General features: G+C 44.4%; 1 protein-coding gene across 2 annotated transcripts in view; it reads right to left on the bottom strand.

The window, feature by feature from the left end:
- The window catches only part of ARAP2 (ArfGAP with RhoGAP domain, ankyrin repeat and PH domain 2), a 163,346-nt gene that overhangs the window by 123,661 nt on the left and 15,648 nt on the right, over window positions 1-24,037 (bottom strand). The window contains exons 2-3 of one of the 2 annotated variants that reach the window (XM_087874954.1): window positions 18,717-19,698; window positions 6,139-6,209 (exon numbers count right to left, since the gene is read on the bottom strand). In XM_087874954.1, coding sequence (XP_087731080.1) covers window positions 6,139-6,209; window positions 18,717-19,597 — 952 coding nt within the window. In that variant the 5' untranslated portion in view covers window positions 19,598-19,698. The remainder of the gene's footprint in view (window positions 1-6,138; window positions 6,210-18,716; window positions 19,699-24,037) is intronic. The other variant, XM_087874955.1, reaches the window with a different exon arrangement.

Below are 24,037 nucleotides of genomic sequence, written 5' to 3' on the forward strand. Positions count from 1 at the left end.
CCAGTATGCCTGGTTGAGGAATAGTATGCCTGGTTGAGGAATTCTGGGAGTTGAAGTCCATACATCTTCAAAGGGTCAAGTTTGGGAAACACTGCTATAGACTTTTAGCTATGGAACTTGGGATGAACAGCCTTCAAATGGTATGCAAGTAGGAACGGATTTCCAGAAAAATTACAGACTCCAGGAACCATTAGCGCTACTCAGGTGACCCTGAGGACAAAGGCAAACCTCCAAGTGGCCTCAACGACCCTCTAAAAGGATGCAAATGACCCGCTGTCTGCAAGGAATATAAATGTTCCCCACCATCCAGTCAGAGCGGAAGAAGCTTCTTGGATGAGAAGCAAAATGTCTTCCAAGAAAAAAAACAAGAATGTCAAGTTGCCTCCTGAAAAAGTACCTCTGGGACAATGGGCTCAATCCAACAAAATGAAATATAATGTGGAGAAAAGCAAAATTTTACATTTAGGAGAGAAAAACCAAAGTTACAAGTACAGATGAGGTGAAACCTGGCTCAAAAACAGTAATTGTGAGAAGGAACTTGGAGCCCTAAAGGTAAAAGTAAAGGTTCCCCTCGCACGTATGTGCTAGTCGTTCCCGACTCTAGGGGGTGGTGCTCATCTCTGTTTCAAAGCCAAAGAGCCAGCGCTGTCTGAAGACGTCTCCGTGGTCATGTGGCTGGCATGACTCAACACCAAAGGTGCACGGAACACTCTTACCTTCCCACCAAAGGTGATCCCTATTTTTCTACTTGCATTTTTTAACGTGCTTTCGAACTGCTAGGTTGGCCGAAGCTGGGACAAGTCACGGGAGCTCACCCCGTTACGCGGCACTAGGGATTCGAACCGCTGAACTGCCGACCTTTCGATCGACAAGCTCAGCGTCTTAGGCACTGAGCCACCGCGTCCCCCTCTTGGAGTCGTAATGGACGATTACTTAAATATGAGCCAGTCGTGTACAGCAGCAGCCAAAAATAACGTAACACTGTCCTTGGTTGTATAAACAGAATCAAAATCATGGGAAGTAGTAGTACCTCTTTATAAAACCTTAGTAAAGCCCCACCTGGAATACCGCATCGAGTTTTGGTCACCACGTTATAAAAAAAGCAATGTTGAGACTTTGGAAAAAGTGCGGAGAAAGGCAACTAAGATAATTAAAGGCCCGGAGACTAAAACATATGAAGAACAGGGTATGGCCAGTCTAGAGAAAAGAAGGACTAGAACAGCGATCACCAACTGGTGGTCCACAAGAAAATTTTGGTGGTCCGCAGAAAAATTATTTGCATTTTTTATATTGCACAAAATCAGGGGTCCTCAAACTACGATCCCTGGGCCGGATACATGCAATGAACGTTTGTGTTGCTGCAGAGAGTCTCCCCCTTCGGGGTCTTTTTGTGTGGGTCGGAGGGGGACAGAAATTCCGACGTGGGGTCTGCTTCAGCCTCCTGGTGTGGGGCTTTAGGTGAAGGCTGGAGGGAAGTGCCACTGGTGGCAAAGAGCCGGAGGGCCTTGTTCCAGTGGGACTGCATCATGGCCTGGAACTGGCTGACTATCTCAGCCTGCTGAGCCTCCAGGTGCCGGTATCTGGCCTTGCAGTCCCGCAGGTCTTCCCTCTGCTTGGAAAGCCTATGCTCCTAGTCCTCAGGGAGGTGCTTCTGCTGAGCCTCCTTCTCGGTCAGATCCAATTTGAACTGAGCCAGCTGTTTTGCCAACTCTTTCTCGTGGTGGCTGCTTAGCTCCAACAACTGCTTCCTTTTGGGGCCTAAAGAGTCCAGGTGGGGAGGGGAGGAGTGGCTGGGAGGGGAGGGGCAAGTAGAGTGAGGCACCCCTCAATGTGAGTGACATCGAGTTGACCACACCCACCGAGTCACACGACCACCTAATCACGCCCACCCAGCCGGTCATTAGGCAGATCATGTTAGTGGTCCGCGGGGTTTAAAATTATGGATTTAGTGGTCCCTGAGGTCTGAAAGGTTGGTGACCCCTGGACTAGAAGGGGACATGATAGCAATATTCCAATATTTGAGGGGCTGCTACAAAGAAGAAGAGGTCAACTTACTTTCCAAACCACCAGAGGGCAGGACAAGAAACAAAGGATGGAAACGAATCAAGGAGAGAGAAGCAATCTGGAATGAAGGAGAAACTTCCTAACAGTGAGGACAATTAACCAGTGGAACAGCTTGCCACCAGAAGTCGTGGGTGCTTCATCACTGGAGGTTTTTAAGAAGAGACTGGACAGCCACTTGTCTGAAATGGTATAGGGCAGTGATGGCTAACCTTTTTGCCATCACGTGCCAGGAACGCGGGGGGGGGGGGTTAGTCACGCCTGCGCATCCACACCTATAATTCTATGCACCTCATGCATGCACGCACAACCTCCCCACTCCCCCTGCTCCTGACATGCGATGGCCCAGTAGGCCCGTTTTTTGTTGTTCCCAGGCTCCAGAGCCTTTCATTTTTGGCCTCCCCAGACTTCTAGAAAGGCTCTGGGCCTGGGGACAGCAAAAAAATGGGTCTTCCAGTCCCACCAGAAGTTTCCGGCCTCTGGAGGGCCTCCAGGGGACCGAAGGCTGTTTTTGCCCTCCCCAGACTCCTAGAAAGGCTCTAGAGCCTGGGGACAGCAAAAAAATGGGTCTTCTGGTCCCACCAGAAGTTTCCGGCCTCTTGAGGGCCTCCAGGGGAGGGAAGGCTGTTTTTGTCCTCCCCAGACTCCTAGAAAGGCTGTGGAGCCTGTGAAGAGAGAAAAACGGGCCTTCCCCACCACCCCCCGAGGCCCTCCGGAGGCAGGAAACAGCCTGTTTCCCTACTTCTGCGTGCCGAAGCTCAGCTCGCATGCCCACCGATATGGCTACGTGTGCCACCTGTGGCATGTGTGCCATAGGTTCGCCATCACGGGTATAGGGTCTCCTGCTTGAGCAGAGGGCTGGACTACAAGTCCTCCAAAGTCCCTTCCAGCTCTATTCCGATTGATTGATAGAACCGCCTTCACATCGAAGTCAATTCTGTCTGACCTTTCTTAGCAACAATGTAGAAGCCGCTGAGAAGATGCACTTTATTCTGCCAAGCTAGATTAGCTAGTATGATTTCCTGCTGATCCTCATTCCACGCGCTAACCAAGTCTAAACCTGTTTAAGCTTTCTCTGAAATCAGCCAAGGCCGATTGCCGTACACACACTAGAATCGTGATGCTGGCAAAATTCAAGCAACAGCCCGCTCGAAAAGGTTGCATTCGATTCAATTTGAATTCAGGAGCTGCCTGCGTGGGAAGTTTATATTACACAGCAGTGGTGAAATCTAAAATTTGTTACTACTGGTTCTGTGGGCGTGGGTTGGTGGGGGGGGTAATGTGACTGGGTGGGCGTGGCCAATTTTTTTTTTAAGTTTTAAAACCATTTTTTCTACAGCCTCTTCGGCGAAGAGGTTGTAAAAAAATGCTTTCAAAAGGCTCTGACGATCCCAGCTGAGTTGCCTGATCGGCAGAGGCTTTTTTTCTTTTAAATGCCTCTGACGATCAGGCAACTCAGCTTGGATCGTCAGAGGCCTTTAAAAGAAAAAAAAGCCCCTGCCGATCAGGCAACTCAGCTGGGATCGTCAGAGGCTTTTGAAAGCATTTTGAAAAATGTTTTTAAAAGCCTTTGACGATCCCAGCTGAGCCGCGAAATCATCAGTGGCTTTTTTTAAAAAAGCATTTTTTTTCGGCCGAGGAGGTTGTAGAAAAAATGCTTTTAAAAGCCTTTGACGATCGCAGCTGAGGTGCGGGATCATCAGTGGCTTTTTTTTTAAAAAAGCATTTTTTCGGCCGAAGAGGTTATAGAAAAAATGCTTTTAAAAGTAAAAAAAAAAAAGCCTCTGATGATTGTGAGGCTCAGCTGGGCATGGGAGGGTGGGGGAATTTTTGCTACCAGTTCTCTGAACCACCCGCCTCCATTGCTACCGGATTGGCCGATCCGGTCCGAACCGGAAGCATTTCACCCCTGCTATACAGTGCATTTGTCTACTATAAGTCCTTGTTTCTCAACCTTAGTGACTTTAAAATGTGTGAAATGCACGGGGAAGAAAAGGTCCACTTATGGCATAATTTCCACCACCAAGTTCTCACGTTCCCTCCCACGTACAGGTCCTCGTCTTATATTAGTTCATTTAGTGACCATTCAAAGTTATAACGGCACTGGAAAACAGGGACGTATGACCATTTTTTACACTTAACGACCCTTGCAGCAGCATCCCCCCAGTCAGGTGATCAAAATTCGGAGACCTGGCCACTGATTCATATTTATGACGGTCGCAGTGTCCCGAGGTCATGGGATCCGCTTCTGCGATCTTCTGACCAACCAAAGTGGACGGGGAAACCAGATTCCCCTTAACAACCGTGTTTCTCACTTAACTTCAGTGATTCACTTAACAACTGGGGCAAGAAAGGTCATACACTCACTTAACCAATGATCTACTTAACAACAGAAAATTTGGGCTCCATGATAGCCGTACGTCGAGGACTAGCTATATCAAGTGCGAGAGACTTTTGTATTGCAAAGTTACTAGTTGGGTTTTTTTTTTTTAGACACTACCCCACAAATTTTCAAACTAACCATGTAAACAGCTCTAAAAGGAATTGAAAATAAAAATAACCTATCACCTCTGAAGTATCTTAAGTTTCTGAAGTATGAAAGAGGAGAAAGAGGCAAGAAAAGCTTTCATGGTTTTCACAGCTGACAAGTAGGACACTTGATGGAGTACAAAATGTGTCTAAACATGTGTGAGTACACCTTAAGTCAAAGTTTAAGCTCTTGCAAAGGGAAGTGGAGCACTGTTACTACTTCTTAATGCTTGTGCTCTCTGATGGAATATCAGACCTGACTTTAATTAATAGAACTGCTAGGATGGGGTGGGATGGGGTGGGGTGGAATGGAATGGAATAATAGAGAAGAATGGAATGGAATGGAATGGAATGGAATGGAATGCAGTGGAGTGGAAAATAATAGAATAGAATAGAGTGGAGTGGAGTGGAGTGGAGTGGAGTGGAGTGGAGTGGAAAATAATAGAATAGAGTGGAGTGGAAAATAATAGAATGGAATAGAATGGAGTGGAGTGGAGTGGAGTGGAGTGGAGTGGAGTGGAATGGAATGGAATGGAATGGAATGGAATGGAATGGAATGGAATGGAATAGAATGGAATAGAATAGAATAGAATAGAATAGAATAGAATAGAATAGAATAGAATAGAATAGAATAGTTAAATGAGGAATGGAATGGAATGGAATGGAATGGAGTGGAGTGGAGTGGAGAGGATTGGAGTGGAGTGAAGTGGAGTGGAGTGGAGAGGATTGGAGTGGAGTGAAGTGGAGTGGAAAATAATAGAATAGAATAGAGTGGAGTGGAGTGGAAAATAATAGAATGGAATAGAATGGAGTGGAGTGGAATGGAATGGAATGGAGTGGAGTGGAGTGGAATGGAAAATAATAGAAAAGAATAGAGTGGAGTGGAAAATAATAGAATAGAGTGGAGTGGAAAATAATAGAATGGAATAGAATGGAGTGGAGTGGAGTGGAATGGAATGGAATGGAATGGAATGGAATAGAATAGAATAGAATAGAATAGAATAGAATAGAATAGAATAGAATAGAATAGAATAGTTGAATGAGGAATGGAATGGAATGGAATGGAATGGAATGGAATGGAATGGAATGGAATGGAATGGAGTGGAGTGGAGTGAAGTGGAGTGGAAAATAATAGAATGGAATAGAATGGAGTGGAGTGGAGTGGAGTGGAATGGGATGGGATGGGATGGGATGGGATGGGATGGGATGGGATGGGATGGGATGGGATGGGATGGGATGGGATAGGATAGGATAGGATAGGATAGAATAGAATAGAATAGAATAGAATAGAATAGAATAGAATAGAATAGAATAGAATAGAATAGAATAGAATAGAATAGAATAGAATAGAATAGAATAGATCTGTGCTACCAGTTGGAAACATTATTTCCTTCTTTTTTAAAAAAAAATATATAAGATATTCTACTTTTGCATCTATAAAAGCCTTCCTTTATAATTGCAGCCTTTTGAGATTCTAAATTCCCCAGATCAGACACCTGAGAACACCTTTCAAGTATGAATTACAATTAGTCGCAAAATTTTACTCACTGTTGCCTGAAAGACAATTCTCAGAACAATGGATACTTAAACCGTTCGCGCTTCTTCGTTCGTGTAGAGAGCTGGAACCATATCAAAGGGAAGAAATTACACATTAGAACAAATTTATGTTTGTAAGGTACCTGTTATCTACAGTTAACAGTTACAGATTCAGGCATAAGCATCTTTAACAAAGCCTCTTTTACAGCGGTGAAATTCATTTTCTTTTACTATCGATTCTGTGGGCATGGCTTGGTGGGCGTGGTGTGGCTTGGTGGGCGTGGCAGGAGAAGGATACTGCAAAATCCCCATTCCCTCCCCACTCCAGGTGAAGGATACTGCAAAATCCCCATTCCTTCCCGACTCCAGGGGAAGGATACTGCAAAATCTCCATTCCCACCCCACTCCGGAGGAAGGATACTGCAAAATCCCCATTCCCACCCCTTTTCAGGGGAAGGATACTGCAAAATCCCCATTCCCTCCCCACTCCAGGTGAAGGATACTGCAAAATCCCCATTCCTTCCCGACTCCAGGGGAAGGATACTGCAAAATCTCCATTCTCACCCCACTCCGGAGAAAGGATACTGCAAAATCCCCATTCCCACCCCTTTTCAGGGGAAGGATACTGCAAAATCTTCATTCCCTCCCCACTCCAGGTGAAGGATACTGCAAAATCCCCATTCCTTCCCGACTCCAGGGGAAGGATACTGCAAAATCTCCATTCTCACTCCACTCCGGAGAAAGGATACTGCAAAATCCCCATTCCTTCCCGACTCCAGGGGAAGGATACTGCAAAATCTCCATTCCCACCCCACTCCAGAGGAAGGATACTGCAAAATCCCCATTCCCACCCCTTTTCAGGGGAAGGATACTGCAAAATCCCCATTCCCTCCCCACTCCAGGTGAAGGATACTGCAAAATCCCCATTCCTTCCTGACTCCAGGGGAAGGATACTGCAAAATCTCCATTCCCACCCCACTCCGGAGAAAGGATACTGCAAAATCCCCATTCCCACCCCTTTTCAGGGGAAGGATACTGCAAAATCTCCATTCCCTCCCCACTCCAGGTGAAGGATACTGCAAAATCCCCATTCCTTCCCGACTCCAGGGGAAGGATACTGCAAAATCTCCATTCTCACCCCACTCCGGAGAATGGATACTGCAAAATCCCCATTCCCACCCCTTTTCAGGGGAAGGATACTGCAAAATCTCCATTCCCACCCCATTCCTGGGGAAAGGATATTGCAAAATATCCCCATTCCCTCCCCACTCCAGGGGAAGGATACTGCATTCCCACCCCACTCCAGGGGAAAGATATTGCAAAATCCCCATTCCCTCCCCACTCCAGGGGAAGGATACTCCATTCCCACCCCACTCCAGGGGAAGGATACTGCAAAATCTCCATTCCCTCCCCACTCCAGGGGAAGGATACTGCAAAATCTCCATTCCCACCTCACTCTGGGGCCAGCCAAAGGTGGTATTTGCTGGTTCTCCAAACCACTCAAAATTTCCACTACCGGTTCTCCAGAACCTGTTAGAACCTGCTGGATTTCACCCGTGCTCTTTTATCCCTTTGCGAAATTAAGGCCACTGTCGGACAATTGTGCCATCCTGTGTTCCTAAAACAGCGAAGGCGGCATTGACTGAGTCTCCAAAGCATCTGAAGGCAGGGCAAGAAGCAATGGGTGGAAGCTCATCAGAGGGAAAGCCAGTCTGAAAATAAGGAGGAATTTCCGGACAGGAGGAAGAATTAATCAATGGAACAGCTTGTTGTCCCAGAGTTGTGGCTGCTCTATCTCTGGAGGTCTTGAAGAAAAGATTGTCTGGGATGGTATAAGGCAGCGGTGTCAAACAAACTCAAGGGCCGCGGGCCGGATCCAGCACATGGGGTGCTTAGATCTGGCCCATGAGGTCAGCTTGGAAACAGAAAAGGACCTGCTTGCGGTGCCTCTGCTAGAGAAAATGGAGCTCGGGGGGTGGGGGTCAGGGACATGCGGGGGGTGGCGCGTCCTGTTTTCGCTGGCTGAGGGCTATCAAAACAAACTGAAAACAAAACAAAAGGAGAAATGTTTCCCCCTTTTTCATCTGAGCATGCAAGAAGGGATAGGAAAGGAGAAAGGGGGGGGGAAAGGAAAGACAAAGGAAAAGATGGGAAGATGGGAAGAGAGCAAGGAAGGAAAAAATAAGGAAAGAGGGGAAGGAAAAAGGAAGGAGAATGGAGAGGGAGGGAAGGAAGGAAGGAAGGAAGGAAGGAAGGAAGGAAGGAAGGAAGGAAGGAAGGAGAAAGGAAGGAAGGAAAAAGAAGGAAGGAGGAAGGAAGGAAGGAAAGAAAAAAAGGAGGGAGGGAGGGAGGAGATTATAATAGGAGGGAAGTTCTGCCTTAGCACTTGGCCACCACAGGTGCCCCCAACACGCCCCCCCAAGGTCACACCCCAGCCACGCCCCACGACTCCCGTTTGGCCCTCCGAGGTCAAACACAACTCTGATGCGGCCTTCCACAAAATCGAGTTTGACACCCCCAATATAAGGTTTCCGGCCTGGGGCAGAGAATACATCCAAGGTTCCATCCCTGTGATTCTATGATTCTAGTCAGCAAATTTTTTTTATTATTATTATTATTATTATTATTATTATTATTATTATTATTATTATTATTATTATTATTTCGGTTGAAACTCATGTACCGCTTGAAATTTCAACATTTCGGCTCTCGGGTTTTAGAGCACCCTCATTCTGGAGGGGGCCAAGGAATAATTGGCTTTGTCTCAGTGCTGGTATACCAAGGAACGTCGTGAGTGGAAATCGCTGATAGTCACCGAGTTAAGCTGCAGAAATCAGCAAAGAGGTTTGAACCTCTCCCTCCCTCCTAATCGGAGTGCCATGTTTGTGGATTTATACAAAATTGAGAGAGTCTGGGCTACAAGCGAGGCCACTAATTGCAAACTCCTGCCTCAACAAGGCCCTACAACACATTAATACCTAACACCGACATAGGAACACAACGCTTGACATTTAGAGAGCCATGAATCAAGCTTTAACTACTGGATGATCTTGTCTAACGTTGGAAGAAATGGGCTTGAGTGGAGCACTTTGTGAGGATTTACAAGGCCGTAGGCTAGACTGGAAGGTCAAAGCATCGTCCTATCTAGAAGATAAGAGCAAACTCCTTCTGAAACAAGCTGCCAGAAACTGCACAAATGTATATATGTAGTAACTAGGAATCAACCTTGGATCAAGGGCCTCTCTACCTTCTGGGGTTAAAACAACAACAACAACAAAATTGAGTAATTCATTGTTTAGAACAGGCATCCTAGAACAGGGGTGTCAAAGTCAAGGTCGGTGGCCTGGATCCAGCCTGCGGGGTGCTTAAAGATGGCCCACGGGGGCCCCCTGGAAACAGCAAAGGACCGGCCCACGGTGCCTCGGCCAGCGAAAACGGAGCTCGGGAGGGCTACATGTGTCCCCCCCCAGCCCTGTTTTCAGCTATGACGGCCTCCTGTAACCTTCTGGCCCACGGAGCCACCCTGGAAACAGGGAAGGACCAGCCCGCAGTGCCTCTGCCAGTGAAAATGGAGCTCCATTTTTGCTGGCAGAGGGTTGCAGGAGGCCATCCTGGCCGAAAACGTATCTCGTGAGCCTGTTTTTGTTGGGAGAGCGCCAGGGTGGATTTGATTTAAATCGAGTTGATTTAAATCACAATTTAAATCATGATTTAAATCACTAGTAAAAAGGCTTGATTTAAATCAACTCGATTTAAATCATAATTTTTAAAGAGCAACTGTCATCTCTGCTACTCCTTTGACCCACTGCTGACTCACCGATAGTCCCAGTGTTGCAGAATATACAGCCTCATGCTACATAACTAAGCTCCATTTCATGCTGAATAAACTAAATTATTTATGTATCTTAAATAGAAAACTATCTTACGATAGATTTTTACCCCAAAAGTTTTTTATTAAAATAAATTCGATAAAAATAAAAAAAAATCTGATTTTAATCAAAAAATCCAATTTAAATTTTAAAAAATCTGATTTTTTTGATTTTTTTAAAAACAAATCATTGATTTTTATCCACCCTGGAGAGCGCTCCGGCCACCACAGGCACCCCCAAAATGGGTGACATCAAGCTGGCTACACCCACCCTGGCTACGCCCACCCCAGGCCCCCGAAGTCAAACACAACTGTGATGTGGCCCTCAATGAAATAGAGTTTGACACCCCTGAGCTATGGGAAGATAAGTGCATATTTGAGCCTCGGTGGCGCAGTGGTTAGAATGCAGTACTGCAGGCTACTTCTGCTGACTGCTGGCTGCCTGCAATTTGTCAGTTCAAATCTCACTAGGCTCATGTTTTGACTCAGCCGTCCATCCTTCTGAGGTAGATAAAACAAGGATTCTTAGTGATTACTGTAAAGCGGTATATAAGTCTAAGCGCTATTGCTATTTAGGAAGTGCCTATATAATAAGCTGAGATAAGACAGGAAACAAACCCTCAGAACTGCTGACAACAAGAATCTGAAGAGAAAGTTAAGGGGAAATTATTTAGCCCCCCGAAGACTAAAATCACTCGGTCAAAATAAACACACACACACACCTCCAAAACTGGTGTACTTGTGTTTCTATTCAATTTAAACTTCAGGTTTTTGCCTGAAGGGAAAACAGTTCATAAATGCAACTTGCTTGTATTTCGTTTCAGGCCCAACAGAAGAAAAAAAAAGAATCTTGAAACTTGTCCTTTCAAAACTGTTGAAAACAATAAAGATTAAAAAGCACCCAAATCAGTGGTGGGTTGCCCCCGGTTCGGACCGGTTCTATCGAACTGGTAGCAAAACCGGTGGGAGGCTCCGCCCACTGACCCGGACGTCATCAGAAGTGATCTGCGCATGAGCGGAAGCTTCTGTGCATGCGCGCAAAGCGAGCGAGCACGGGCACGATGCGAACCGGTAGTAAAGGTAAGTAGAACCCACCCCGGACCCAAATCTGATAACGGTTACGTAACTCAAGTTTCTGACTTGTCAGAAATCTCAGCATGCTCACAGCACATCAGGTTTTTTTCCCCTCCAATCCTGGAAATGTACGGCATCCTAAACGAACAAGCCACTGGGGGATAAAGGCAGAGATAGTTTTCAAAGCAGCCACGTAAGCCTTGCCAAAGACGTAGCTGCTTTAATGAGTAGAAAAGGAGTACTCTGTTCATGCTGGGAAACTGTTTCCATCTTTTGCACCGTTCGGTCCAGCTTCCGTATCTTTGTAAATTGCTGATCTAGACCAGTCTTCCTCATCGAACGCCGTTCACATATAGATTAGTGCAGGGGGAGATTCTACTTACCTTTACTATCGGTTTGCAATGGTATCGTGCGCACGCGCAGAAAATTTTGGAGCAGTGGGCGGGGCCTCCACTGGATTATTGGCCAGAATTGTGGAAACCTTTTGGGAAAAGTGTATTTTCTAAAACTAGCTAATAACACCACTTTTTTTTTTTTTTGGAGTAAAATTATATATCAATGGAAAGAGAATTTAGTCAAGAATGCAATGCAATAACTTTTATGAAGGATTTGCTATTAGAATAGCAGTTACAGTAGAAAGAAGAAAAGTGAAACACGTAGAAAAAACGAGATATACAAAAATGATCCCCATGTCAGTGAATCCTTAGTTGGGTAAACTTTAGCATGAATGACGGCCTTACAACGTCTTCCCATGGAGTGAACCAAATCTTTTAGTTCTGCAGCTGTTATCATGTGAAACCAAGATTGAATGATGGCTTCTATTAACTGGGTTTTATTGCTGGGTCGCTTTTTTAAAAAAAAATGATTTATATGCTGCCCTTCTCCAGAGACTCAGGGCGGCTTACAATGCGTTAAGCAATAGCCTTCATACTTTTGTATATTTATACAAAGTCAGCTTATTGCCCCCACAAACTGGGCCCTCAATTTACCTATCTTAGAAAGGATGGAAGGCTGAGTCAACCTTGAGCCTGGCGAGATTTGATCTTACTTTTAATTGCAGACAGCTGGTGTTAAATTACAGAGCTCTGTCTGTCCAGAGCTCTGTCTGTCTATCCAGGCTTTTGACTAACAAGTTTCTTTAGTCAGCTCCATCGATTTTCCATTGGGTTAAGGTCTGGGCTATTCCCAGGCCATTCCAGCAGTGGAATAGGATTATCTTGAAACTCCAAAAAAAAGTGGTGTTATTAGCCATCAAATCTCAAAAATACACTTTCCCCAAAAGGTTTTCACAATTTTGGCCACTACAGTACAGTAGTGGCCAAAATGCCATCACAGTCAGAATGTCATCACAGTGGGCAAGGAATTTTGCAAATTTTATTTCAGACAATACGGGAGCAGAGAGGCTTGGAAAGATTGACTTGAGGATGCCTGCTTTTTCATAAAGTCTTCAGTGAAAGGATGGACATATATGGCCCCTTTATGACCTATGAACTTCAACTCCCAGAATTCCTGAGCCAGGATTAATTCTGGAAGTTGAAGTCCATAGGTCCTAAAGATAACAGAATAACAGAATTGGAAGGGACCTTGGAGGTCTTTTAGTCCAACCCCCTGCTCAAGCAAGAGATGCTACACCACTTCAGATAAATGGTTGACCAATCTCTTCTTAAAAGCCTCCAGTGATGGAGCACTCACAACATCTGGAGAGAAGCTGTTCCGCTGGTTAATTGTTCTCACTGTCAGGAAATTTCTACTTAGTTCTAGGTTGGTTGTCTACGGAAATTCTCAGTCATCCAGGTCGCGGTAGTCCCAAAGATGCTTTTTTCAAGGAAGCCCTCAGAACGTGTGGCTATCCCAGGTGGGCCTTCATCAAATCTCAAAAAAGACCCTATAGGAGCTCCTCCATAACAGGCAATGAAGAGAACAATAACAGAAGCAACGTTGTCATTCCATACGTTGCAGGAATATCAGAAAAGCTCAGAAGGATCTTCAGCCAATGCAACATGCATGCACACTTCAAATCCAAGAATGCATTAAGGCCGAAGCTTGTCCATCCCAAGGATAAAACACTCACGACACAAACTGAGCAACTTGGTATATGCAGTACAAGGCAGTGAGCCATGTGCAGATCTGTACATTGGGGAAACAAAACAACCACTTCACAAGCACATGGCACAACACAGGAGAACAAACCCATCAGGACTAGATTCAGCAGTCCATCTGCATTTAAAAGACAATGGCCACTCTTTTAACAACAGCAAAGTCCACCTTTTGGGCAGAGAGGACCACTGGTTTAAAAGAAGGGTCAAAGAAGCCATCTATGTCAACATTGAACAGCCTTCTCTCAACAGAAGGGGAGGATATGACATCGTTTATCTCCAGGCTACAACACGGTCCTTTCAGCAGTTCCAAAAAGGCTCCACACACCCCTTCTCAGGTGACCCTGAGGTCACAGATAAACCTCCAAGTGGCCTCAGCAACTTTCTAAAAGAATGCAAATGACCTACAAGGAATATAAATCCTTCCATTCCCCAACCACCCAGTCAGAGCTGAAGAAGCTTCTTGGATGAGAAGCAAAACATCTTCAAAGAAAAACCAGAAAGTCCAGTTGCCTCTTTAAAAAAGCACCTTCGGGATTTCGAGGTTGGTTCTCTCCATGATTAATTTCCATCCAACTGCTTCTTATCCTGCCTTCGGATGCTTTGGAGAACATGTTGACCCCCTCTTCCTTGTGGCAGCCCCTCAGACATTGGAAGCCTGTTGTCATGTCACTCCTAGCAAAGGGGCCATAATTGCCCATCTCTGCTTTAAAGTTGAATCCCCAAGCTATTTTTTAAAACACCTGCCACTGCCTCCCAAAATTAAAAATCAATGCATTTCTTCACTCAGGCAAAATGTCATAGCGTTGTCTCAATCAGACTTCTCATAATTTGAAAAGGGAGGTTCGTGGCCTTTATGACAATTTCTAAATAGATTACATTCTATCCAACTCATCAGAAAAGAAAACCCCGGTGTAATCACGTCAAACTCGTCATCTTTCCCTGAGACAAGATCAAAACATTGGGAAATCTATCTGACTTATCCGTTTTCTCTTTTTTCAAAACTTCCCCTTCTATAAATTTCTCTTTTTAAAATAGGAAATAGGGTGATGGGAGGAGGAAGAGGAGGAGGAGGAAGAAGAGACGGAGAAGGAGGTGGGGATGATTGACTAGCTCTGACTTGGCTTCCTCAGCCCACATTTTGCAGTCTGCATAATCACAAACACCCAATACTCAACAGGAATTACGTAATTGTTTTAGTTCGTTTAGTTGGAGTGATTCACTTACTTATTAGCTCAGGAGTGCACCAACAACAGGACAAAGTAAAGAAAACCCTGATGTTGTGGTCCACCAGCAGCCTACGGAGCTGGTAGAGGAGTTGGACAGCGATGAGACTGAGGAGGAACATGGACCAGGCCTGGAGGATGAGGGCTCGGTGTCGGAGGCAGAGATGGGGCCAGGGCCATCTGGGAGTAATGTGCGGACTCTGGAACCTCCAGAGGCTGACAGCAGAGAGGCAGAGGAAGAGGAGGAGCCTGTTCCTAGTGCATGCATGAGAAGAGCTGCCAGAAGGCAAGAGCACCTAAAGCAAAAAGGACGACTCAGGAGTAAGGCCAAGATATGATTGGCCCTTCCCATAAGGCTTAAAAGACCAGCAACGGCTCTTGGCTCTTTGTCAGAAAACAACGTTGATAGACTTGTTTCTTGTCTTGCTACATTTATTTCTTGTCGGCGTCTGAACTTTTGCCAAGAAAAGTCTTTGGCAGGTTGCCTAGTTAGACCAAAGTTGGTGATAAGGCTGAAGAATTGTGTTATGAAGAATTTGTTTTGAATTAGTTTGGCCTACGCTGGGAATGAGTTAATTCTCAGCTGTTCTAATAAAGTCTGTTTGTTTTGGAACTGATTGCATCTGATAATACCTACTTGGGCCTGGGTCACAACACCTGACTGCAAAGATGCAATCTGGGTCGGTCACTGGGACCAGAGGTTTAGTCTTCCAAGCTTTCGGACACGTGCTGGAGCCCATCCTCAAGGAACTTCTCTCTACAATAGTGGCAAATTATCTGTACCACGGGTGTAAGTTGACGATGAAGGATTTGATCTGTCCCCGTCCACACACACACACAAACACAGCCAGCCGAGGGTTAAGGAAGCACTTGGCACACACCCAGGTCTTTATCTCCAACTTGGCAGCGATATACACACCGTCTGCCAAGTGCTTTTATTGCCACAGAAACAGAAAGATAATATACTCAGCGTACAAGAGTCCAACAAAAACAATATTCCTCTCGGCAGCTTCAGCCATGTTCTAGTGACTATCCAGGGTTTGTTTTTGTTCGTCACAGGGATCACTGGCCACCACCCTCTATTATATAGTCTCTGGGGTGTGGTCCAGTGACTCAGTTCTAATCCCTAGCCTCCTTAACTGCTGCCATCGTTTATCACGCCTTCGTTGGCGTGCATCCAGGAATGACGTCTCTCCTTCACTCTCATCCGAGACACCTGTCTCCCGGCTAATCTCCTCTCCCTCGGCCGGCACCTGAGACAGTGCCAGAGGGGAGGGGCCTGGAGAGGGAGGCCTGGCTGACTCCTCTTCCTCATGTTCGGAGCTTTCTTCCTCTGATGGGATAGGCTCAGAGGGCGGGGCCACAACAGGATTGTTCTCCGAGCTTTTGGGTTGGTTTCCGAATGTTTCATTCCCAGGCTAGGTAACATCTTCAGCGGAGTTAAATTAAAAACAAGGATCCATGAACACCGTCTGGCAGTCAAACGCCACGATCCCAAGTCCTTAAATCTCTACAAACCCATCGAGACTACATTCAGCAGTCCATCTGCATTTAAAAGACAAAGGCCGCTTTTTTGAAGACAACAAAGTCCACATTTTGGATAGAGAGGATCGCTGGTTTCTTCCTAGGAAACCATGGTTGGAAACTAACCAAGGAAAGAAGCAACCTAGAACTAAGAAGTTTCCTAATGGTGAAAGCAATCAACCCATGGAATAGCTTGCCTTCAGAAGTTGTGGGTGCTCCATCACTGAAGACTCTTAAGAAGAGACTACACAACCATTTGTCTGAATCAGTATAGGTTCTCCTGCTGGATCTGGGGATTGGATTAGAAGACCTCCAAGGTCCCTTCCAACTCTATTAATCTATGTTCTATTGATTGATTGGTGTATTGGTGATCAGCAATTGGCTGTTGTTTCCTTGTGCCACCAAACTCTTGCCTCCTAAGTACTTGATAAGCTACTTGTCAATCAGCACTCCTGTTGACTGACAAGGGGCCCATTTCCCAGGCTTCAATCATTTCCCTAATTTCCCCCCAACACCCTGATTCTTCCCCCATCTTTCCATTGCCTTCACAGCTACAGTTTTCCAACACTGTGTATTTCAGCTTCATTCGTTGAACATAACTCACGTCATGATGAACTCGTTCTACAAATTGCCAAACTGGATGAGAGCTTCATCAGCTTTCCTAGAATGCCTGAGTCACCGTTTCCTCTTGCGTTCCAGAATTTCCAACGATAACAACACTTACGACCCTAGTAGCATCTCCATGGTCTCCATGATCAAAATGCAGAGCTCAGCCACCGACTCCTATTTATGACCGTTGCAGGGTCCCAAGGTCACAGGATTCCCCTCCTTTTTGCGACCTTCTGATGAGCAAAGTCAGTGAGGAAGGCAGATTCACTTAACTTCCATAACCGTAGCCCAGAAGGTCATAAAATGAGGCGAAAGTCACTTTTTTAAAAAAAAATTGATTTATATGCCACCCTTCTCCAGAGACTCAGGGCGGCTTACAATGCGCTAAGCAATAGCCTTCATACTTTTGTATATTTTATACAAAGTCAGCTTATTGCCCCCACAAACTGGGTCCTCATTTTACCTACCTTAGAAAGGATGGAAGGCTGAGTCAACCTTGAGCCTGGTGAGATTCGAACTTACTTTAATTGCAGACAGCTGGTGTTAAATTACAGTGCTTTTAGTCTGCGGAGCTATCCAGGCTCCCTTAACGACTGGTTTGCTTAGCAGCAGAAATTTCGGGCTCAATTGTGGTCATACTACCTGTACTCTAAATAATATAATTTAGTATTTGAAACAGAAACTTTTGATAATACGTTGTGTTCTGAGAGACTATAATTAACTTGGTAACATCCCTGAGAAGATTTCAACATCTTCAGGCTGACTATGAAATCCTGGTCTGAAGATGGCCTCCTTAGAAACATCTAGCTGAACATTGAGTGTTATTATGACTGTTTTTTTTTTCCATAAAAGGTAAAGGTAAAGGTTCTCCTTACAATATGTACTAGTTGTTCCTGACTCTAGGGGGCAATGCTCATATCCATTTCAAAGCCGAAGAGCCAGCGCTGTCCGAAGACGTCTCCGTGGTCATGTGGCCGGCATGATTCAATGCCAAAGGCACACGGAACGCTGTTACCTTCCCACCAAAGGTGGTCCCTATTTTTCTACTTGCATTTTTTAACGTGCTTTCAAACTGTTAGGTTGGCAGAAGCTGGGACAAGTAACAGGAGCTCACCCGTTACGCGGCACTAGGGATTCGACCCGCTGAACTGCCAACCTTTCGATCGACAAGCTCAGCGTCTTAACCACCGAGTCACCGTGTCCCTGTTATTTATTCATAAACATGATTTATTGATCAATCTTTCTACCTTTCTCTTTCTACTTTTCCTTTTAGCTCAACTCACTTCTGAGTTCAGACCTCGCTAAGTCCCAAAATTTATTTTTGAAATGCTGATGCGGCCCCCGTCTCTTCTACAAGGGGACTCTTCTAGAAGACATGGGCAGCAACCTTACAAAACGAAGCCCATCTTGCATGGTTTAGCTTGTTCATCTTTCAGAAACGCTACATGTTCTTTCTGCGCCAACTCAGAAAGCTCAAACTGCCTAAGGAGCTGCTGATCCAGTTCTACAGAGGAATTATTGAGTCTATCATCTGCGCCTCTATAACTGGTTTGGTTCTGCAACCCAACAAGACAGACACAGACTTCAGAGGATAATTAGAACCGCAGAAGAAACAATGGCTACCAACCTGCCTTCCATGGAGGACCTGTATACTGCATGAGTCAAAAAGAGGGCTGTGGAAATATCTACAGACTCCTCACATCCTGGACATAAACTGTTTCAACTCCTACCCTCAAAATGACGCTATAGAGCACTGCACACCAGAACAACTAGACACAAGAACAGTTTTCCCGAACGCCATCACTCTGCTAAACAAATAATTCCCTCAACACTGTCAAACTAGTTACTAAGTCTGCACTACTATTAATCTTCTCATCGTTCCTATTACCCATCTCCTCCCACTTATGACTGTATGACTGTAACCTTGTTGCTGGTATCCTTACGATTTATATTGATATTGATTGTTTCCTGATTGCTTATTTGTACCCTATGACTATCATTAAGTGTTGTGCCTTATGATTCTTGACGAATGTATCTTTTCTTTTATGTACACTGAGAGCGTATGCACCAAGACAAATTCCTTGTGTGTCCAATCACACTTGGCCAATAAAGAATTCTATTCTATGTGAAATGTAGCCAACGCTTTAAAAAATACCATGTACAACTTAACATCAAGAAATGCGGAAAATTTACCTATTTGAAGTTGTCTCTGAGGAAACACCTGGGATTTCAGGAACAGGACGGTGCCGAAGCATGAAAGATCTTGTTGGCCTGGTGCCTACTCTTGATGGACTTTGGGTGCAATACAGATCATTTTCCACCATTTCACCTTTGAACTCAAAGAACGACGGCTCCTGCAGATCACCGAACAAACCTCCCAACCCTGATAAGAGCTGATCTTCCACCTCGCTGGTTTTCGTTTCAGTGGGAGAGAAAGCAGAAGACAAAGATCCATCTTTGGGAACGGCATTAAGTTGAACCTCCAAAGCTTCTGGGTCTCCCTTCTTCAGAGAAGCATCATCTGTGCAAGGTTTCTTCCCTTCTGACGTCACGTTTTTCATTGAGTTTCGTGGCACCACGGCGGGATCTGCCAACAGGTTTGGACCAACCGTGTCAGAAGAGTCCAGATCCAAAACTGGACTAGCTCTGTTTCCCAACAAGATGTGGGTTGTGTAGTGTGGGTTTCTTTCACAGTTGCTGACGCAAGCTGCATGGGTCTGTTGTCCATGCCCGCCACCTGTTTCCTTCTGTTTGGGATCGAGGAGATGCTTGGGAGAACAGCTTTGACCGGATGCAGCCGTTTCTGGCATTTTGGTAAACGTGGCCTCCAAGTGTTTGAGGATTCGTCTACGGTGGCCCGTAGGCGAGATTCCGATGTGTTGAAGGACGCTGTCATTTATTCCCACGCACTCTTGCAAAGTGTGGTAGCCAGAGTTCCTAAAGTTTAAAAGGTACTGACCCAGGTTGATGCTGATTAAAAAGGCTCTGATATCTGGGTCCGTTTCCCTGGATGACATGATGGCAATTTCATGGGTGGGTTTTGCCATCAGAATCCCAAAGAGGCATGATTCCATGGGGTCATACTGAAAAGCCGGACAAAATCCTTCTCCTACACAGAATGAGATGCCTTCCACAAACAGCAAGCATGCAAATCAATCCCACGTACTTTCCAGTCCTACAACACGAAGGGAAAGAGGACAATGTATTAAAATTGGTTTTAATATTCCGGAATCAACATTTGCGCTCATACTCGTAAAGAACCTTTGGTGAGTTCAAGGAAAATACTGCCGAGTAAACAAATATCTGGTCTTTCACCTCTTGCTGGAAGAAGTTCCTACAAAGGCGAGGAGGTCAAGCTATTTTCCAAAGCACCAAAAAGCAACACAAGAAACAATGGCTTGGAAACTAACCAAGGAGAGAAGCAACCTAGAACTAAGGAGAAATTTCCTAATAGCAAGATCAATTAACCAATGGAATGGCTTGTCTTCAGAAGTTGTAGATGCTCTCCACCACTGAAAGCTTTCAAAAAGAGACTGGACAACCATTTGTCTAAAATGGTATAGGTTTTCCTGCTCAAGCACAGAGTTGGACTAGAAGAACTCTGAGGTCCTTTCCAACTATTCCTTTCCTTTCCTTTCCTTTCCTTTCCTTCCCTTCCCTTCCCTTCCCTATTTTTCCTTTCCTCCTTTCCTTTCCTTTCCTTTGCTTTCCTTTGCTTTCCTTTCCTTTCCTTTCCTTCCCTTTCCTTCCCTTTCCTTTCCTTTCCTTCCCTTCCCTTCCCTTCCTCTTTTCTTCCTTTCTTTCTCTTCCTTTCCCTTCCTTATTTTTCCTTTCCTTCTTCTTTCCTTTCCTTTCCTTTCCTTTCCTTTCCTTTCCTTTCCTTTCCTTTCCTTTCCTTTCCTTTCCTTCCTCTTTTCTTCCTTCCCTTCCCTTCCCTATTTTTCCTTTCCCTTCCTTTCCTTTCCTTTCCTTTCCTTTCCTTTCCTTTCCTTCCTCTTTTCTTCCTTTCCTTTCCTTTCCTTTCCTTTCCTTTCCTTTCCTTTCCTTTCCATTCCATTCCATTCCATTCCATTCCATTCCATTCCATCCAGTACTGGGTTGCAAATCCCGTTGCTACCGGTTCACTCGTGGGCATGCGTGTGCTTCTGGGTGTGTTCGTGGGTGCACACGTACGACACTTCACCACGGCGGGTGGGCGGAGCCTCCCACCACCGCTGCTACCAATTTGCCCAATCTGGGGCGAACCCGTAGCAACCCACCACTGATTCCATCCCATCCTATCTTCTCTCTCCTCTCCTCCCTTCCCTTCCCTTCCCTCTTCTCTCCTCTCCTCTCTCCTCCTCTCCTCTCTCTCCTCTATTCTTATTCTCTACTTTACTCTGGTTTTCTGAACTTTCTGGTTCTTCCTTCATTTAACACTCAACACCCAAGGAACATATAAGGAAGGATATCGGGAGACATTAAAAAAATATAGTGACAAACATGCATTTGCAATTAACCATTCACCCAGTTTCCAAGCAACGGGATAATCTTTTATAGGTTGGGAGTCACCAGCTTTTCTTCCTTTTTTTAGCCTGTCCCATACATGACTAATAATGATTGGGAGGAAAAAACAGACAGCCAAAGGTGTCTAAAGGTTTATGGTAGAGATCCATAAACTCAGTCCCCTGAACCAATTTCATAAGCAATTGCTGTTTATCGTCCCTTTAATTCCTTCCCTTTCTTATGGTTTCTCCCTGCATTGAATTTTCACAGTTTAAGCACCTTCAGACCAAAAGGTGACCTCTCAAAACTTTGAAGTTTAGTAGAAGCTAAAAAATATTAGATAAAAATATGCATGTGGTTGGAAAAGATGATACAACAACATATATTGACTTGACACCTGAAATATTTCTATTCGGGACCTTACCAGAAACTTATAGCAAAAAAAATGTATATTTGATTATTCATGTAATAACCGCAGCTAGAATTATATTTGCACAAAACTGGAAAAGTGAAGAGATTCCTATAGAGGAGAATATGATAAGGAAAATATTAGAATGTGCAGAAATGAATAGATTAACAGTAGCAATTAAAGAGAAAGAACAAACTGGTTATTATGCGATATGGGAAACATTTTATAGATGGTTAGAGGACAAATATAAAAATTAAAAATAAAAGTAGATGAATAAAATATAGAAATATAGAAAATAGTTAATAGAATAGAATAGAATAAATTTTTTTATTGGCCAAGTGTGTTTGGACACACAAGGAATTTGTCTTGGTGCATACGCTCTCAGTGTACATAAAAGACAAGATACGTTCATCAAGAATCATAAGGTACAACACTTAATGATAGTCATAGGGTACAAATAAGCAATCAAGAAACAATATCAATATAAATCGTAAGGATACAAGCAACAAAATTACAGTCATACAGTCATAAGTGGAAGGATTAAACTCTATCTGTTTAATAGAGTTAAGCAAATTAAGAAGAGGATGTAAAGTATTAGATATTTAATGTATTGGTATTAAGCTAAGAATAGATTAAATAATGAATATGATTGTAAATTTTAACTGTTATTGCACAAACATTTGTACCCAGACGACACACTGTTTAACGGAAGACGGATTATTTGTACTGAAATAAAAATTAAAAAAATATTTTTTAAAAAACAATTCATCGCATGGAAATTCTTTCTATACCTTGAGTGTCAGGAAGACAATGGAGGAGGCGACATCAGAGAAGCCCATCAGGCAAAAAGAAATAGGATTCCACATTGTGCTAAGTCAACCTTGGCCAGGTAGCTTAACCATAACAACCAACTCCCTTCATGTTTTATGCAATTATTATTTTTTTCTTTGCTCAAGTTTCCATTTCAAAAGCTTCTCTGCTTTTAATGACAGAAGTGAACCAGAATTTATTTTATTGTATTTTATTTACTTCCCCCTTCTCCATAAGTAACAGGCGGAGTGGACTTCGCAACCCTTTCGGCAGGGATGTCTTGCCAAACTTCAAAGCCGACTTACATTATTTCCCTGCCTGAAGCATTTGCTTCACAAACCTTCCAGGTAAACCTTCGAAAAGAGCCTTGGTGGCGCAGCAGACTAAAGCACTGTTAAGTAGCACCAGCTGCCTGCAATTACTGCGAGTTCAAATCTCGCCAGGCTCAAGGTTGACTCAGCCTTCCATCCTTCCGAGGTAGGTAAAATGAGGACCCGGATTGTGGGGGCAATAAACTGACTTTGTATAAAAAAGAACACCGCTTAGGGGGGGCCGAAAGCCCTACTAAGCAGGTATATACAAAAGTATGAAGGCTATTGCTTAACGCATTGTAAGCCGCCCTGAGTCTCCGGAGAAGGGCGGCATATAAATCGAACCAATCAATCAATCAATTAATCAATCAATCAATAAATGACTCTCTAGAAAATATATCGTTCAGACATTTGACCCCGGTGTTCAAACTATAGCTATTCCAAAAACTGGCTTGTTTCGCAATTCCCAAAGGCCATCGGAACGAAGAGTTTTCTTTGTTGTTGTTGTTGTTATTTTGACCAAAAAAATATTTTTTTAAAACAAATATATAAAACAAATTTAAAAAAACTCGCACGGCCGCATTCTGGACCAGTTGGCGCTTCCGGGTGCACTTCAAGGGGAGCCCCCATGTAGAGAGCATTGCAGTAGTCAAGTCGGGAAATGAAATTGATACATTGATACTCCTTGGAGAAAACTGGTCATTTGCATCCTTTTAGAGGGTCGTTGAGGCCACTTGGAGGTTTATCTGTGTCCTCAGAGTCACCTGAGTAGCGCTAATGGTTCCTGCAGTCTGCAATTTTTCTGGAAATCCGTTCCTACTTCCACACCATTCGAAAGGTGTTCATCCCAAATTCCATAGCTAAAAGTCTGTAGAGATTCTCAGTCATCCAGATCATGGTTGTCCCCAAGATCGGGCCCATTGCTCTCAATTAGCATTGTGGTTTGTAGGAATAAATGACTCTAGGCAAAATCTCACCTTCCTTTTTGAGGGCATCTTCGCCTCTGGGATTAGTCATAAGTGTCAAATTTTCTGCATTGCAAATATGGATACCCTCGGCAGGCATGTAAAGGCAATTCAACCCTTGCTGAGGGAAGGCAGATCTGATTAAGCAGCGAGATGTGACACGGTGGTGACATGAGCTCACACATCCTGTCACCTGATCCTGATCGGGTGGATCAATAAACAGAAAGTGCTTTAAACTGGCGACCATAACAATCTCTTCTCTTTCCTGAGTACAAAAACAGGAGAATTGTTTTGACTTAATCCTAGTTCCTCTGCAACTGAGTTTTGCAAATCTCGGCTCTTCGTCAGCAATCAAACTCCATCGAAGCCTAAAACAGAAGCTCCGGCTTCGTAGGAAATGCATTGCGGGTATAGTCCTCGATTTACGGCAGTTCCATTTAGCGACCGTTCGAAGTTACGCCGCCACCTGAAAAAGGAGGTTTTGATTTTGGGTTTTACCAATTAGATCGATGCGTTTTGTTTTGTTTTTTTTAA

This window comes from Pantherophis guttatus, chromosome 8 (assembly GCF_059756535.1).
Source record: "Pantherophis guttatus breed Tessera chromosome 8, ASM5975653v1, whole genome shotgun sequence".
NCBI classification, from domain to species: domain Eukaryota; kingdom Metazoa; phylum Chordata; class Lepidosauria; order Squamata; family Colubridae; genus Pantherophis; species Pantherophis guttatus.